This window comes from Bombina bombina, chromosome 6 (assembly GCF_027579735.1).
Source record: "Bombina bombina isolate aBomBom1 chromosome 6, aBomBom1.pri, whole genome shotgun sequence".
In the NCBI taxonomy this organism is placed as follows: Eukaryota; Metazoa; Chordata; class Amphibia; order Anura; family Bombinatoridae; genus Bombina; species Bombina bombina.
In genome coordinates, this window is record NC_069504.1 from 533,228,192 (window position 1) to 533,247,867 (window position 19,676).

Sequence of the window (19,676 nt, forward strand, 5' to 3'; positions counted from 1 at the left end):
TGCTCGTTACAGACAAGGCTGGAAGCCTAACCAGTCCTGGAACAAGGGCAAGCAGGCCAGTAAACCTGCTGCTGCCCCAAAGACAGCATGAACCGAGGGCCCCCGATCCGGGACCGGATCTAGTGGGGGGCAGACTCTCTCTCTTCGCCCAGGCTTGGGCAAGAGATGTCCAGGATCCCTGGGCGCTAGAGATCATATCTCAGGGATACCTTCTAGACTTCAAATTCTCTCCCCCAAGAGGGAGATTTCATCTGTCAAGGTTGTCAACAAACCAAATAAAGAAGGACGCGTTTCTACGCTGTGTACAAGATCTATTATTAATGGGAGTGATCCATCCGGTTCCGCGGTCGGAACAAGGACAAGGGTTTTACTCAAACCTGTTTGTGGTTCCCAAAAAAGAGGGAACTTTCAGGCCAATCTTGGATTTAAAGATCCTAAACAAATTCCTAAGAGTTCCATCGTTCAAAATGGAAACTATTCGGACAATCTTACCCATGATCCAAGAGGGTCAGTACATGACCACAGTGGATTTAAAGGATGCTTACCTTCACATACCGATTCACAAGGATCATTACCGGTATCTAAGGTTTGCCTTCTTAAACAGGCATTACCAGTTTGTAGCCCTTCCATTCGGATTAGCTACGGCTCCAAGAATCTTTACAAAGGTTCTGGGTGCCCTTCTGGCGGTACTAAGACCGCGAGGAATTTCGGTAGCTCCGTACCTAGACGACATTCTGATACAAGCTTCAAGCTTTCAAACTGCCAAGTCTCATACAGAGTTAGTTCTGGCATTTCTAAGGTCGCATGGATGGAAAGTGAACGAAAAGAAGAGTTCTCTCTTTCCTCTCACAAGAGTTCCATTCTTGGGGACTCTTATAGATTCTGTAGAAATGAAAATTTATCTGACAGAAGACAGATTAACAAAGCTTCTAAATGCATGCCGTGTCCTTCATTCCATTCAACTCCCGTCAGTAGCTCAATGCATGGAGGTGATCGGCTTAATGGTAGCAGCAATGGACATAGTTCCCTTTGCACGCCTACATCTCAGACCGCTGCAATTGTGCATGCTGAGTCAGTGGAATGGGGATTACTCAGATTTGTCCCCCACTCTGAATCTGGATCAAGAGACCAGAAACTCTCTTCTATGGTGGCTTTCTCGGCCACATCTGTCCAGGGGGATGCCGTTCAGCAGGCCGGACTGGACAATTGTAACAACAGACGCCAGCCTTCTAGGTTGGGGCGCTGTCTGGAATTCTCTGAAGGCTCAGGGACAATGGAGGCAGGAGGAAAGTCTCCTGCCAATAAACATTCTGGAATTGAGAGCAGTTCTCAATGCCCTTCTAGCTTGGCCCCAGTTAAAGACTCGGGGGTTCATCAGGTTTCAGTCGGACAACATCACGACTGTAGCTTACATCAACCATCAAGGAGGGACAAGAAGCTCCCTAGCAATGATAGAAGTATCAAAGATAATTCGCTGGGCAGAGTCTCACTCTTGCCACCTGTCAGCAATCCACATCCCGGGAGTGGAGAACTGGGAGGCGGATTTCTTGAGTCGCCAGACTCTTCATCCGGGGGAGTGGGAACTTCATCCGGAGGTCTTTGCCCAAATACTTCAACGTTGGGGCAAACCAGAGATAGATCTCATGGCGTCTCGCCAGAACGCCAAACTTCCTCGCTACGGATCCAGATCCAGGGATCCGGGAGCGGTTCTGATAGATGCTTTGACGGCACCTTGGAACTTCAGGATGGCTTATGTGTTTCCACCCTTCCCACTGCTTCCTCGGTTGATTGCCAAAATCAAACAGGAGAGAGCATCAGTGATTCTAATAGCGCCTGCATGGCCGCGCAGGACTTGGTATGCAGATCTAGTGGACATGTCATCCTGTCCGCCTTGGTCTCTACCTCTAAGACAGGACCTTCTGATTCAGGGTCCATTCAAACATCAAAGTCTAACTTCTCTGAAGCTGACTGCTTGGAAATTGAACGCTTGATTTTATCAAAACGTGGTTTTTCTGAGTCGGTTATTGATACCCTGATACAGGCTAGGAAGCCTGTTACCAGAAAGATTTACCATAAAATATGGCGTAAATACCTATACTGGTGTGAATCCAAAGATTACTCCTGGAGTAAGGTTAGGATTCCTAGGATATTGTCTTTTCTACAAGAAGGTTTAGAAAAGGGTTTATCGGCTAGCTCATTAAAGGGACAGATCTCAGCTCTGTCCATCCTGTTACACAGGCGTCTGTCAGAAAATTCAGACATCCAGGCCTTTTGTCAGGCTTTAACTAGGATCAAGCCTGTGTTTAAAACTGTTGCTCCGCCATGGAGTTTAAACTTAGTTCTTAACGTTTTACAGGGTGTTCCGTTTGAACCCCTTCATTCCATTGATATACAATTGTTATCTTGGAAAGTTCTATTTTTAATGGCTATTTCCTCGGCTCGAAGAGTCTCTGAGTTATCAGCCCTACATTGTGATTCTCCTTATCTGATCTTTCACTCAGACAAGGTAGTTCTGCGTACTAAGCCTGGGTTCTTACCTAAGGTAGTCACTAACAGGAATATCAATCAAGAGATTGTTGTTCCATCCTTGTGTCCAAATCCTTCTTCAAAGAAGGAACGTCTTCTACACAATCTGGATGTAGTTCGTGCCCTCAAGTTCTACTTGCAGGCAACTAAGGATTTTCGCCAAACTTCTTCCCTGTTTGTCGTTTATTCTGGACAGAGGAGAGGTCAGAAAGCTTCTGCTACCTCTCTCTCCTTTTGGCTTCGTAGCATAATACGTTTAGCCTATGAGACTGCTGGACAGCAGCCTCCTGAAAGAATTACAGCTCATTCCACTAGAGCTGTGGCTTCCACTTGGGCCTTTAAGAATGAGGCCTCTGTTGAACAGATTTGCAAGGCTGCAACTTGGTCTTCGCTTCATACTTTTTCCAAATTTTACAAATTTGACACTTTTGCTTCTTCGGAGGCTATTTTTGGGAGAAAGGTTCTTCAGGCAGTGGTTCCTTCTGTATAATGAGCCTGCCTATCCCTCCCGTCATCCGTGTACTTTTGCTTTGGTATTGGTATCCCAGAAGTAATGATGACCCGTGGACTGATCACACATAACAGAAGAAAACATAATTTATGCTTACCTGATAAATTCCTTTCTTCTGTTGTGTGATCAGTCCACGGCCCGCCCTGTTTTTTAAGGCAGGTATATATTTTTTAAATTATAAATCAGTCACCACTTCACCCTTGGTTTCTCCTTTCTCGTTGGTCTTTGGTCGAATGACTGGAGGTGACGTAGAGGGGAGGAGCTATATAGCAACTCTGCTGGGTGAATCCTCTTGCACTTCCTGTTGGGGAGGAGTTAATATCCCAGAAGTAATGATGACCCGTGGACTGATCACACAACAGAAGAAAGGAATTTATCAGGTAAGCATAAATTATGTTTTTTTCTTTTTTTTTTCTTTTGTTACATTTTGCAAGATGTCTCAAACTGATCCTGCCTCTGATGTTACTGTAGGAACTAAGCTGCCTGTACACAATTTCTACCAAAGCTAAGTGTGTATAATGTTTAATTAGCTGATTTTATTACTTCAGATCAAATATTTGGCACTTGTTATGTTATATTATTTCATACTGATAATGTTTCTATAGTACAAATACATCTACTGTTAAATCTTCTCAGTCTAATGTACATGATATTACTGTAGATACAAGGGATTATATTGCTACAGACATAGAGAAGGCAATGACTGTTATTCCACCTTCAAATTAACGTAAAAGATCTCTCCTAACTTCTCATTAATCTAATGAAGTTTGTATTTATCCACAGCATACTATAGTATTTCTGCTAATGAGGATTTCTCTGACTCAGAGGATCCTACTTCAGAGACTGATATTGATAAATCAACCTTTCTATTGATTGTATTCATTCTTTATTAAGGAAGTATTGTTTACTTTGGGTATTGAGGAATCTAGTCCTCTTGATAACTAGAATAGAAAATGTTTGAATTCTGGGGTTTTTCTTATTCCAGATGCTATCTTTCATATGTTTAGTAAGGAATCTAAACTTAGTGCATATTTTTACCAAAAGGCTATATCCTTTACCTATGGCTAATTTAGCGTTTTTGGGTAAAAGTCCCTAAGGTGGATACTAAAGCCAATTTTTTTCTTTCATGATTCAGATAGAGCATACAGTTTAAAGCAACTTTCTAATCTACTCATATTCTCAATTTTTGTTTGTTCTCTTGTTATGTTTATTTGAAAAAGCAGGAATCTTGGCTAAGAAGTCGGCCAGTTTTTGGTTCAGCACCCTGGATAGTACTTGCTGATTGGTGGCTACATTTAGCCACTTATCAGCAAGCACTACCCAGCTGCAGAACCAAACATTGTCCGGATCCTAATCTTAGATTCCTGCTTTCAAATAAAGATAGCAAGAGCATGAAGAAAATGTTATCAGAGGACTAAATTAAAAAGTTGCTTAAAATTGCACGCTCTATCTGAATCATGAAAGAAAAAAGTTGGGTTTAGTATCCCTTTTAATACACTTTTTACCTCTGTGGTTACCTTGTATCTAAGCCTTTGCAGACTGCCCCCTTATTTCAGTTATTTTGACAGACTTAGCATTAACTAACACCACGTGAGTGAGCACAATGTGATCTATGTAGCACACATGAACTAGTGCTGTCTAGCTGTGAAAAACTGTCAAAATACACTGAGAATAAGGGCTTAGAAATTAGCATATGAGCCTACCTAGGTTTAGCATTCAAGAAAGGATACCAAGAGAACAAAGCAAATTCAATAAGTAAATTATAAAGTTGTTTAAAATTGCCTGCCCTATCTGAATCATGAAAATTAAATTTTGACTAGATCGTCCCTTTAAAGTTAATGTTTTTCTTTAATCCCATATAACATACAGGATGGGAATCACATGCAGCAGCAGCAGCATTTATCTAATGTATATACAATATTTGTCTATTTGTTAATTCATAACATTTGATTCAGTCAGTTATTATTCTAACTCATACAGTGCGATAAAAAATGATTTGATCCCCTGCTGATTTTGTACGTTTGCCTACTGACAAAGAAATCATCAGTCTAATTTTTTTTCTGAAGTAATTTTTTTTTTATTGAGTTTCTTAAATTCTTACATATAAACAAAAAGAGTATCATGTTCACAGATAACCAACATATGGAATAAAGCTTTACAAATTGTCAATTATACAATCAATATGAGCTTTTAGAGGTGCATTATCCTTAAATTTCTGTGTAGTATTAGTGGGATAGTTGTCTAACTTTCATATAATTAAGAGAGGAACAACAAACCGTTTGAGACAAACATTAATAATGGTTAAATACATCCTTAAAAGGTTTCTCAGAGAGAAGGAAATTGCCAACGGCCACTAATGTTATTAAGAGATAAGGTTTGAGGGGGCTCGGTCGATTGCTAAGCCTGTCCTTCTTGTGTTACTGTTTACAGCTTCAGAGTACATTATCCAGGGTTCCCACACCTGTAAAAAGCTGTCTTTCTGGTCTAGTAGGTCTGCCGATAAGCTAGATAGTTGAAATATGTGTTCAGTCTTGCGTATGATAAATGTAAAGGTTGGGATTTGACATTTCCTGTACCGAGCAATATTTAGTCTGGTGGCCGTGCAAATAATCATGGAGAGTTTATTTTCCTTTGATGACAGACCAGGTATGGGATAGTGTAGTAGGGCTTGTTGGAAGGAGTTTTGTGTATCAAAGATGGCACTTAGCAAAGTTGAAGTTTGGGTCCAAATCTGAGAAACAGCTGGACATTTCCACCACATGTGTGTGTAAGTTAGCGCTAAGGGACCCCAAGGCAGAACATACAGTGATCTGAGATGTCATCACAGAAAATGCAGCATGTCTCCAGAAAGAACAGGACACATGCAGGAACTGTTGGCGCTTGAACTTTGTAGTGCTGCTTTGTAGTGCTGCTCCACATTAGACAGTTCTCTTCAAACAGAGCTGTGCTCTGGTTGCAGTGTGTGTTTTCCTTAACACAGTGCATCCAGAGCAAAGTGCTGTTTGAAGTAAGCAGTCAAATATGCAGTAGTGCTGCAAAGCAGCAGCACATTGCTTGTTGACTGGCTCTCAGAGATTTTTTCAAACCCGCCCCCTAGGCTTTCTCAGTCTGCAAAGCTGTTTATTCTGAATTTAAGACGTTAGTATGAGCATTGCATCTTTTTATTACTACATTTCTATGTTAGACCAAGAGAAAAGGAAACTGATTTATTCAAGGGACATTTTAAAATGTCTTTTTTGTATGCAGCTAATTTGCAATGCAATTATATTATGAAGTATTAAAAATTGCTTTATTCTTCAGTTAACCAACACATTGCAGTTGAACTGGTGCCTTATTGTACTGTCTATTTTATTTAAAAATGACCTGCAGAAAAATTTTCACTAAAAAAATTTCATTGCAGAAAGTAAAGAAAAGTTCTGCCTCTGAGCTAAGGGAGAAGGAACATACTTTATTTATTGTGTTAATCCAATCCACCTGGTCCCATGTGAAATTAAGTTCTGTTTCCCATTTAGACACTGAACCAAAATTTTTTCTTTTGTGATTCAGATAGAGCATGCAATTTTAAGCAACTTTCTAATTTACTCCTATTGGCAAATGTTCTTCATTATCTTGGTATCTTTATTTGAAAAGCAAGAATGTAAGTTTAGATGCCGGCCCATTTTTGGTGAACAACCTGGGTTGTTCTTGCTGATTGGTGGGTAAGCTCATCCACCAATAAACAAGTGCTGCCCAGGGTACTGGACCTTCTTTTTCAAATAAAGATAGCAAGAGAACGAAGAAAAATTGATAGTAGGAGTCGATGATAAAGTTGCTTAAAATTGCATGTTCTATCTGAATCATGAAAGAAAAAATTTGGGTTCAGTATCCCTTGAAGCATAAAGTGTTCTTTCTCTTGTTAAGTGTATCCAGTCCACGGATCATCCATTACTTATGGAATATATTCTCCTTCCCAACAGGAAGCTGCAAGAGTCCACCCACAGCAAAGCTGCTATATAGCTCCTCCCCTAACTGCCATATTCAGTCATTCTCTTGCAAGCCTCAACATAGATAGGAGGTTGTGAGAGTCTGTGGTGCTTTCTACTTAGTTTATTCTTCAATCAAAAGTTTGTTATTTTTAAATGGCACCGGAGTGTGCTGTTTATCTCAGGCAGTATTTGGAAGAAGAATCTGCCTGCGTTTTTCTATGATCTTAGCAGACGTAACTAAGATCCATTTGCTGTTCTCACACATTCTGAGGAGTGAGGTACTTCAGAGGGGGAATGGCGTGCAGGTTTTCCTGCAGATAAGGTATGTGCAGTAAAATATTTTTCTAGGAATGGAATTGACTAAGAAAATACTGCTGATACCGAAGTAATGTAAGTAAAGCCTTAAATGCAGCGATAGCGACTGGTATCAGGCTTATTAATAGAGATACATACTCTTGTAAAAATGTGTTTTAAAACGTTTGCTGGCATGTTTAATCGTTTTTTAACATATGTTTGGTGATAAAACTTATTGGGGCCTAAGTTTTTTCCACATGGCTGGCTTAAATTTTGCATAGAAACAGTTAACTGAAGCTTCCCACTGTTGGCTGTGGCAGTTTGTTGTGTCTGTTTTTAAAAACGTCTATGTCTTTTTTTTTTTATCTGTTTTTTGCATTAAGGGGTTAATCATCCATTTGCAAGTGGGTGCAATGCTCTGTTACCTTATTACATGTACTGTAAAAATTTCGTTTGTTTTACTGCCTTTTTTCACTGTTTTTCAAATTTTGACAAAATTTGTTTCTCTTAAAGGCACAGTAACGTTTTATATATTTGCTTGTTAACTTGATTTAAAGTGTTTTCCAAGCTTACTAGTCTCATTATTAGTCTGTTCTAACATGTCTGACATAGAGGAAGCTCTGTGTTCATTATGTTTTAAAGCCATGGTGGAACCCCATCTTAGAATGTGTAACAGATGTACTGATTTCATGTTAAACAATAAAGATCATTTTTTGTCTTTAAAAACATTATCACCAGAGGATTCTGTCGTGGGGGTAGTTATGCCGACTAACTCTCCCCACGTGTCAGACCTTTTGACTCCCGCTTTAGGGACTCACGCTCAAATGGCGCCAAGTACATCAAGGGCACCCATAGCGTTTCTTTTACCAGGGGATTCTGTCGAGGGGAAAGTTATGCCGACTAACTCTCCCCACGTGTCAGACCCTTCGACTCCCGCTTCAGGGACTCACGCTCAAATGGCGCCAAGTACATCAAGGGCGCCCATAGCGTTTATTTTACAAGACATGGCAAAGGTGGTGAATAATATTCTGGCAGCAGTATTAGTCAGACTACCTGAAATTAAAGGAAAGCAGTTAGCTCTGGGGGTAGATACAGAGCATACAGACGCTTTAAGAACCATGTATGATACTACCTCACAATATGCTTAGTCTGTGGGTGATTTTTTTTTGACTCAGGGAAGATGATTTAACCTGATTCTGATATTTCTACATTTAAAATTTATGCTTGAGAACCTCCACTTGTTGCTCAGGGAGGCTTTGGCTGCTCTGAATGAATGTGTACAATCGCAGGGCCAGAGAAATTGTGTAGACTGGATAAATAATATGCAGTGCCGGTGTGTACTGATGTTTTTCCAATACCTAAAGAGGTTTACTAAAAATTTTTTAATAAGGAATGGGATAGACCAGGTGTGCCGTTCTCTTCCCCTCCTATTTTTTAGAAGAATGTTTTCTAATAGTTACCACCACACGGGACTTCTGGCAGACAGTTCCTAAGGTGGAGAGAAGAGTTTCTACTCTAGCTAAGCGTACCACTACCTCTGACGAGGACAGTTGTGCTTTTTAGATCCAATGGATAAAAAATGTTTATTCAACAGGGTTTTATCCTGCAGCCCCTTGCATACATTGCTTCTGTCACTGCTGCTGCGGCGTTCTGGGTTGAGTCTCTTGATGAGGCTTTACAGTTAAGCGACTCCATTGGATGAATATATTTGACAAGCTTATGCTAGCCAATTCCTTTGTTTTCTGATGCCTTGTTCATTTGACTAGACTAACGGCTAAGAATTCTGTTTTTTACTATACTGGCGCGCAGAGCGCTATGGCTTATATCATGGTCAGCTGTCGTGACTTTAATAAATAAGCTACTTAACTTCCCTTCAAGGAGCAGACCCTATTCGGGCCTGGTTTGAAGGAGATTATTGCTTATATCACTGGAGGAAAAGGTCATGCCCTTCCTCAGGATAGGTCTAAATCAAGGGCAAAAAAAAAAAAAAAAGTCTAATTTTCGTACCTTTTAAAAACTTCAGGGCAGGTGTGACATCCTCTTCCTCTAAGGCAAAACAAGAGGGAATTTTTGCTCAGTCCAAGGCGGTCTGGAGACAATCGGACCTGGAACAAAGATAAGCAGGCCAAGGAGCCTGCTGCTGCCTCTAAGGCAGCATGAAGGAACGGACCCCTATCCGGTAACGGATCCTATAGGGGGCAGACTTTCATTCTTTGCCCAGGCGTGGGCAAGAGATGCCCAGGATCCCTAGGCATTGGAATTTATATCCCAGAGATATCTTCTGGATTTCAAAGATTCCCCCCCAAAAAAAGGGGAGATTTCGCCTTTCACAATTATCTGCAAACCAGATAAAGAAGGAGGCATTCTTACATTGTGTACGAGATCCATCCAGTTCCAAGAGAGGAACAGGGACAGAGTTTTTACTCAAATCTGTTTGTGGTTCCCAAGGAGAGGGAACCTTCAGACCTATTTTGGATCTAAAGATCTTAAACAAATTCCTCAGAATTCAGTCATTTAAGATGGAAACTATTCGTACCATCTTAACTATGATCCAGGAGAGTCAATAGAGGACTACAATGGATTTGAAGGATGCTTATCCTCACATTGTGATGCATAAAAATCACCATCGTTTTTCAGGTTTGACTTTCTAGACAGGCATTACCAGTTTGTAGCTCTTTCCTTTGGGATATCTACAGCCCCAAGAATCTTTATGGAGGTTCTGGGGTCGCTTTGGCGGTCCTTAGACCGCGGGGCATAGAAGTGGCCCCTTATTTAGACGACATCCTGATACAGGCGTCAAACATCCAAATTGCCCAGTCTCTTACGGACGTAGTACTGGCATTTCTGAGATCACATGGGTGGAAAGTGAACAAGGAAAGAGTTCTCTATCCCCAATCTCAAGGGTTTCCCTCCTAGGGACTCTGATAGATTCTGTAGAAATGGAAATTTACCTGACGGAGTCCAGGTTGTCAAAGTTTCTAAATTTCTGCCGTGTTTTTTCATCCCATCCGCGCCCTTCGGTGGCTCAGTACATGAATGAAATCGGCTTAATGGTAGCGGCAAGGGACATAGTACCGTTTGCACGTCTACATTTCAGACCGCTGCAACTATGCATGCTCAGTCAGAGGAACGGGGATTACACAGATTTGTCCCCCTGTTAAACCTGGACCAAGAGACCAGAGATTCTCTTCTCTGGTGACTATGTCGTGTCCATCTGTCCAAGGGTATGACCTTCCGCAGGTCAGATGGGACAATTGTTACAATAGATGCCAGCCTTTTAGGTTGGGATGCAGTCTGGAACTCCCTGAAGGCTCAGGGATAGTGGACTTAGGAGGAGACCCTCCTTCTAATAAATATTCTGGAACTGGGAGTGATATTCCATGCTCTTCAGACTTGGCCTCAGTTAGCAACTCTGAGGTACATCATACTCAGTCGGACAATATACACGACTGTGGCTTACATCAGCCATCAAGGGGGAACAGAAGTTCCCTAGCGATGTTAGAAGTCTTACAATAATTCACTGGACAGAGACTCACTCTTGTCTATCAGCTATCCATATCCCAGGTGTTGAGAACTGGGAGGTGGATTTTCTAAGTCGTCAGACTTTTCTTCCGGGGGAGTGGGATTTCCTCCGGAGGTCAAGACCAAGCAGGAGAGGGCTTTGGTGTTTTTGACAGCGCCTGCGTAGCCACGCAGGACCTGGTATGCAGATCTGGTGGACATGTCATCCTTTCCATCACGGTCTCTGCTTCTGAGACAGGTCCCTCTACCTCAGGGTCCTTTCAACCATCTAAATAGAATCAATCTGAGATGGACTGCCTGGAGACTGAACGCTTGATGTTATCAAAGCATGGCTTCTCCGAGTCAGTCATTGATACCTTAATACAGACATGAAAGCCTGTCTCTAGGAAAATTGAACATAGATATGGTGTAAATATCTGATTGTTATGAATCCAAGGGTTACTCATGGAGTAAAGTCTGGATTCCCAGGATATTATCTTTTCTCCAAGATGTTTTTGAGAAAAGGGTTGTCAGCTAATTCCTTAAAAGGGGACAGATTTTTACTCTGTCTATTTTTTTGCACAAGCGTCTGGCAGGTATTCTAGACGTTCAGGCATTTGGTCAGGCTTTAGTTAGATCCAAGCCTGTGTTTAAAACTGTTGCTCCGCCATGGAGCTTAAACCTGATTCTTAAGGTTCTTCAAGAAGTTCCGTTTGAACCTTTTTTGTTCCATAGATATCAATCTTTATCTTGAAAAGTTCCTTTTGGGTAGCTAATTCCTCGACTCGTAGAGTCTCCAAGTTATCTGTGTTACAATGTGATTCTCCTTATCTGGTCCTTCGTACGGATAAGGTAGTCCTGCGTACCAACCTGGGTTTTTTCCTAAGGTGGTATCTAACAAGTACATCACTCAAGAGATAGTTGTTCCATGCTTGTATCCTAATCCTTCCTCAAAGAAGGAACGTCTATTACACAATATTGGACGTGGTTTGTGCTTTAAAGTTTTACTTACAAGCTACTACAGTTTTCATCAAACGTTCACCTTGTTTGTTGTCTATTCTGGACAGAGGAGAGGTCAAAAGACTTCAGCAGCCTCTCTGTCTTTTTGGTTAAAAAGCATAATTCATTTAGCTTATGAGACTGCTGGATAGCAGCCTCCTGAAGGGATTACAGCTCATTCTACTAGAGCTGTGGTTTTCACTTGGGCCTTTTTTAAATGTGGCTTCTGTTGAACAGATTTACAAGACGGAGTCTTGGTCTGCGCTTCATACTTTTCAAATTTAACAAATTTGATACCTTGCTTCTTCGGAGGCTATTTTTGGGAGAAAGGGTTTTTTACAGGCAGTGGTAACTTCCGTTTAAGTACCTGCCTTGTCCCTCCCATCATCCGTGTACTTTAGCTTTGGTATTGGTATTCCATAAGTAATGGATGATCCGTGGACTGGATACACTTAACAAGAGAAAACATAATTTATGCTTACCTGATAAATTTATTTCTCTTGTAGTGTATCCAGTCCACAGCCCGCCCTGTCACTTTAAGGCAGGTAATTTTTTCATTTGAATTACCGTCACCACTGCACCCTATGGTTTTTCCTTTCTCTGCATGTTTTCGGTCGAATGACTGAATATGGCAGTTAGGGGAGGAGCTATATAGCAGCTTTGCTGTGGGTGGACTCTTGCAGCTTCCTGTTGGGAAGGAGAATATATTCCATAAGTAATGGATGATCCGTGGACTGGATACACTACAAGAGAAATAAATTTATCAGGTAAGCATAAATTATGTTTTTTCTGTGGCAGGAATGTTGAATGTAGGATATATCCTAGCGCGATAGCACTTTTGGGTCTATTTCTAGAGAGACATAGTAATTCAAAACTAGTTGCAGTGCTAGGAATCTAATGCTGCATATTGGTTGAAGGATAGGACCGAGTTGTTTGAGACATCGGCTATTCTGTAGAGGCCTCTGTTAGCCCACTTATTAATCACCAGAGTTGGAAGGGGAGCCACCAAGGAATCTAGGGGGGTTGCTCTAGAATTTTGTGAGATCAAAGGATATGAGGAAGTTAATCTGTCCCAAAGATATACTGTATGTGCGATGGTGACAAATTGTTGCCATTGAGGTGGTCTCACGGATCTACCAACCCATACGATTTTATATATAGGGTTTATCTGTATAAGATCAGATTCTAATTGCACCCACCTAATTCTGTCATGTATATTATGCCATAGTGATGTTTTATGCCATTCTGGCTGCAAGTCAAGTGGGGTACAACTAGACCTCCGCCATTCTTGTGTTTTGTTAGAGTAGATCTATAAATCCTAGGTTTTTTTCCTCACCTAATGAAGTTGTTAATTACTTTTTGTATTTGATGTAGTTGGGCCACCGGGACCAATACTTGTAATGACCGAAAGAGAGAAAGCAATTTGGGTAATATGGTCATTTTAGTAACCACTATCCTACCATAGAAGGAGATATTTTCTCTGGTCCAATTATTTAATATATTTTTTTTTTTTTGTGTGTGTATAAATTTTTTATTAGCACAAAAATGGGTACAGTTTGAAAACAAAAAGAACAACATATTGCATTCATATAATCACCATTATAGTTATCCCTCTATCTTATTCTAACAATAGAAATCAATCATAGTATATTCTTGTACCCAAATTGTATTTTTCAATATTTTAGAGCCTACCACCTTTCTCTCCATAGTGAGAGAGACATGGGGAGGTCCACTCATACCACACGCAACAACAAAAGAAAGAAAAAAGAAGAGAGAAAAAAATATTTAAGATATTTTTAATTTGCAGTTTATAGTTGAGTGAGAATAGGGAATTAATGTTGTTTGAAATGTTGATCCCCAAATATTTGAGACCTTTGTGTACCCAAGAGAATCCAAAATTAATCTCGTTTTTTTTGTGTCTGCGGGTAGGTGTATACTTAGGCCCTCACATTTATCTTCATTTAGTTTATATCCTAACCGCCTACCAAATTTTTGTAATAATTGATAAAGTGTAGGAAGTGACAGAGGTTTAGTAAAGTATAAAATAATATCGTCCGCAAATAGCATTATTTTATAAGTGGAGGCTCCTACTTCAATTCCCGAGATCAGTCTATAATTTTAATTGTAGGATTATAACTTTGAAATGCGTTTTTCTGGATTTTTTTGTTGTTATTTTGTCTCTCACTGTTCAAATAAACCTAACATTAAAATTATAGACTGATCATTTCTTTGTCAGTGGGCAAACGTACAAAATCAGCAAGGGATCAAATAATTTTTTCCCTCACTGCATATGACAGAGCACACATTTTTACTGTGTAATAAGAAATATGAATTTTAATGAAATGTTTGTGTATGAAATCATGATTTTTTTTTTTGGTACAGGTGGACTAGATGAAGCACTCTATAATGTGATAGCTATGGCCAGGGAACAAGAGATTCCCTTTGTTTTTGCCCTTGGAAGAAAAGCACTTGGTCGCTGTGTAAACAAGTTGGTACCTGTCAGTGTAGTAGGCATTTTCAGTTTCTCTGGTGCAGAGGTAAGAAAATCACACAGTGCAGTATGTCTATACATTTATCTTTCATGATATTATCTAGAACTGGTGGCTAAATCACTTAGTTTCACATGGCTAAGGTAGAAACTTCATAGCAGTATTTGTACCACCTCCATTCTCTGTCCTAACCAGTTTTATTACATTTGATATCTGCTAAAGATATCAAATTACTTTTTTCTGTCCTTCGTTTTGTTTACATAATGGGACAGCAGGTTTCAAATGCCTCAGACAGGTGAGTTGAATAATTGACCAAGGCATCAAGTGGTCCTTGCTAATGCTTTTTCTTTCCTTAGATATGGAGAGTTCACAACGTCATCAATTACTAGTGGGAATATCACTCCTGGCCAGCAGGAGGAGGCAAAGAGCACCACAGCAAAGCTGTTAAGTGTCACTCCCCTACCCATAATCCCCAGTCATTCTCTTTGCCTCTGTCAATGGAGGAGGTGAAGTTTGGTGTCTGAAGAAAATTTGATTTCCATTCACTACAAGCAAGATTTTTGGGTATAGCTGTAGTCCACGTCAATCTCTGCAGTAGAGTAGTGGTGGCTTTAAAGCAGTTAGAAAGTTGTAAGGTAGTCCTTGCTGCGTTTTCTAACATATTTGCTGTTCATGGTATAAAAAGCCAGAGTAGGTTTACTCTGTTCTATCTTTTTCCACAGGTCTCTGTAAGGAGTATGTGTCCTTTCACGCTTTGTGAGCTGTCTACCTGCCGGACATCTGGATTTGCAGGTAAGTGCTTTTGTCTTCCAGGTTTGGGAGACTTGCACTTTAAAGGAATTTATCTGCATTTTAATTATGAGACATGTAAATCCTTGGTACAGGATTTTATTAGGCAGTATGCAGGACACAATGTATGTGAGAGACTTTGGTTAAAGGACCAGTCAACAAAGAAGATTTGTATAATCAACAAATGCAAGTGAACAAGACAATGCAATAGCACTTAGTCTGAACTTCAAATAAGTAGTACATTTAGTTTCAGACGATTTTAAAACGTATGTCTCTTTCCACTCCCCTTGTACCATGTGACAGCCATCAGCTAATCACAAATGCATACACATACCATGTGACAGCCATCAGCTATTCACAAATGCATACACACTTATTCTTGCACATGCTCAGTAAGAGATGTTAACTCTACATTTTTAAATATAAAAAGACTGTGCACATTTTTTAAATGGAAGTAAATTTGAAAGTTGTTTAAAATGGCATGCTCTATCTGAATAATGAAAGTTTAATTTTGATTGAGTATCCCTTTAACTTCCCTTTATGGGCATGAAGGGGTTAACTTTAAAATGTTGACTCATTTAATTATTTGTTTTAAGTGCATTAACTGTATTTAATGCGTTTTATTGTGTCAGCTGTTGTGGACAAAAAGCTGGAGGCTTATTTGAAGAAGATATATGTTCATCAAGGTCTTCAATGACAAGCTGCAATTTGTATGGCCACAGTAGCAAGTGCAGCATCTTATTGGTGGGACACCTTGTCTGAATCAATTTTGGTAGAGACTCCGTTGGAGGAGATCCAAGACAGGATTAAGGTTCTCAAATTAGCCAATTCCTTTATTTCTGATGCTAACGTGCAAGTTATTAGACTGGGAGCCAAGTTGTCTGGCTTCACTATCCTTGCCTGTGGGGCGATGTGGCTAACCAGCTGATGTTACTTCCAAATCCAAGCTTCTGGCACTTCCTTACAAGGGTAAAACCTTGTTTGGACCTGGTCTGGCAGAAATTATTTCTGATATTTCAGGTGTAAAAGGGTATTTTCTACCACAAGACAAGAAGAACAGACCTAAAAGACATCAAGTAATTTTCGTTCTTTGTAGCTTCACCCTTAGCTGAGTCTGTCAGCATGAAGGGTCGGCCCCCGGTCCGGGATCGGATAAAGTGTGGGGGGGGGGCAGACTTTCTCTGTTTTGTCAAGCGTGGTTACGAGATGTCCCAGATCCTTGGGCTGTGGACATAGTATCTCAGGGTTACAAAATAGAGTTCAAAACTTTCCCTCCTATGGGCAGATTTCACCTCTCAAGATTATCTGCAGACCAGGTAAAAAGAGAGGCGTTCTTGAACTGCATTCAGGACCTTTCCTCCCTGGGAGTGATTGTTCCAGTTCCAGTAAGAGAACAGGGTCTAGGATTCTATTCAATTCTGTTCGTGGTGCCCAAAAAAGAGGGAATTTTTCGACCCATTTTAGACCTAAAGTGCCTCAACAAGTTTCTCAGGGTACCGTCCTTCAAAATAGAACCCATTCGTTCCATTCTTCCTTTGGTCCAAGAGGGTCAGTTCATGACGACCATAGACCTGAAGGACGCGTATCTTCATGTTCCCTTTCACAGGGATCTGTCAGGGTGCCAGGAATCAGACTGAAACGAGAAGTGCAAAAATAATCACACCTTTATTAATAGCAAGTCAAAACTAGAGCTGGTAGTCAGACAAGCCGAGTCAGTAGCCAAAGCGAGTAGTCAGACGAGCCGGAATTGGGAACAAGGAGAACAGCAGAGTCAGGAACAAGCCAGGGATCAGGAACCAGGAGGGACGTCAGACAGCCAGGTAATACACAGGAGCTCTCACAAACAGGTCTGAGACAACGCGAGGGCAAAGCATACTGAACAAAGGCCCTTTAAATAAGTGATGACCTATCCTTTAGGACTCTCCAAAGGCGGAACTTTAACTCAGCTATTGAGAAAACAACAGATTCAATACAAATGGGGGTTCCCTTTCGCTCTGTATATTTTGAAGGATAACTTGACTGTGACTATCAAGGAAGCTGCAGACATCCCCGACTTATGCCAACGACTGGGGCTAGAAACAACAAAAATGCCTGATCTGCCAGTTTCGGCCCTACAACTGGAACCCCAGGCATCTCTGAAATTAAACGCCATTCCTAGATGGAAAACAGTCAGTAAAAAACGTTCTAAGAATAAGTGAAACATCTTCCTTCTGGGAATTTTTTTTTTTTTATCTCTGGAAGAAAAAGAAATGAAAGCCACAAGTTTACAAAAGCAGGAGGAACATAGCTATCTCACATGAAGTACCCTTCTATGTGACTCTCTAATGAGTAGGTGGTAGCTGTGATACCAGCTATGGAAGTTTTGTAAGCTTAATAGGTATGCTACGGGACTCCCTGTATAGACCAGCAGGTTATATATGAAGATGTCCGCAGGTAATGGGGTAAAGCAGGGAGTTGGGAGAAAGATGAACTGCAGTTACCATATGCCTGTAGAAGAGACAGCGCTCACGCCCGTTGTTCTTGTTCTTTATTGCATAGTTATAGCACTTGCACAATTACTTAAATTTAAAATGTTAAGGTTATTTATCTTATTACCTTGCCCTCATGTGAGGGAATTATGTTTTTTTTCTATGGTTAATTTATTAATTTGTTATTGTATTCACACTACTTACTACACTCTCCTTTTAGAGCCACATACTGTTGTAACACATCACACACGCCCAGATGAAACAGTCGTAGAATGGATAGAGGCTCACCCCGGTCAGAGAAATTCCAGATGCACACACCTTCCCAAACTATGTCCTAATATATTTATGATAAGTCCTATACCCACTTAGATGGCCCCTAAAATTAAATTAATTTCTCACAATGTGAGAGGTCTGAATACTGATGTAAAGAGACGAGTGGCAATGAACCAATATATAAATATCAAAGCCAATATTCTTTTCTTACAGTTGACTCACTTTCTTAACAATCGGGTTCCTAAATATTGGTCCAGACACTTTCAACAACATTACCATGCCACAGCCTCTACCAAAAAAAGAGGAGTCTCCATCTTCATTCACTCGGTCCTTAACTTTGAACTTGAATCCATAACCACAGATGAGGAGGGGAGATATTTAATAGTTAAAGGTCAAATTGATAACACAGACTTTGCAATATACTTTGCAATATATACGCACCTAATACGAAACAGACAGAATTCTTTGCCCATATATCGCATCTTCTAACTCAGTGGTCCCAAAATAGGATTATAGTAGCTGGAGATTTTAACATTAACTTATCTCCGATCCAGACACCCAGTCGAGAGACTTTATCACATAAGAATCAGCAACACAACCGGGATATAAAGCACATTCAGGAACACCTGGCGTCCCACACTCTTATAGATGCCTGGCAGGCCTTATATGGAATTACAAACGACACCACCTATTATTCCACTGCGCATAAATCTTATACAAGAATTGATTATATCTATACCAGCCAAATCTTTCACCCGATCTTACTATCTTCTGAAATTCACCCCTGCGTTTGGTCTGACCACTCCATACTGACGCTATCTTTAGATGGGATACAAGATCATAAGCGGGAAAAGTCGTGGTCTTATGACCCACAATATTTTCAGCAGCCCCTAGCACAGGACCAGGTCCTGAAATATCTTAAAGAGTACTGGGACATAAATATAGATACCACCTCCAACCCTTTATATACATGGGCGACCCAACAAAGCATATCTTAGGGGAATACTAATGCAAGGGAAGGCGGCACATACCAGACAATGTCGAAAACAGATATCTACACTCCACCAAGAGATAGCCACTTTAGAGAAGTCACACAGACTTGCACATAATGAGAATACCTTAAGAACCTTACAGGCAAAAAGAACCACATTAGCTAACTTACTGACTACAAATGCCACTAAAACACTACATAAACTGAAAGTACAATATTTCATATTTGCCAATAAACCAGACAGATATTTGGCGCACAAACTACAGGAGAGAAATAGAGCCATGGCTATTCCCTCCCTACAGCTAGCCAATGGAGAGATGACAGCATCTCCTCAGGAGATAGTAGATGAATTCGCAGGGTACTATGGCCAACTTTATGATGGACACAAAACCAAACACTCACCATCTATTACAAAAGACACACATAACTTTTTAACTGATGCACATCTTCCGGTTATCTCGGATGAGGACAAAATTATCCTAAATGCCCCCGTATCCCCGATAGAGGTTATACAGGTTATAAAAGAATTGAAAGTGGGAAAGGCAGCGGGACCGGACGGCTTACCGGGGGATTATTATAAGCTATTTGGTACAACATTACTGACTCATCTCACAAAATTCTGTAATCATTTCTTAGAGGGCCGGGAAATACCAAAGGAATTACTGGGGGCTAAAATTGTGGTCATTCCTAAAACAGGGAAAAATCCCAAACTCTGCGCCAGTTATCGCCCTATATCGCTCATAAATCAGGATCTGAAGATATTCACCAAGATATTGGCCAATCGCTTAAAAACTATATTGCCCTCACTTGTCCATCCGGACCAGGTGGTATTCGTAGCAAATAGGGAGGCCCCGGATAACATAAGAAGAA

At 40.5% G+C, this 19,676-nt stretch overlaps 1 protein-coding gene across 2 annotated transcripts in view; it reads left to right on the plus strand.

Moving 5' to 3' along the window:
• The window catches only part of SECISBP2L (SECIS binding protein 2 like), a 407,516-nt gene that overhangs the window by 342,970 nt on the left and 44,870 nt on the right, over positions 1-19,676 (plus strand). For both annotated transcript variants that reach the window (XM_053717458.1, XM_053717457.1), the window contains exon 16: positions 14,179-14,333. In XM_053717458.1, the coding sequence (XP_053573433.1) occupies positions 14,179-14,333 (155 nt within the window). The remainder of the gene's footprint in view (positions 1-14,178; positions 14,334-19,676) is intronic.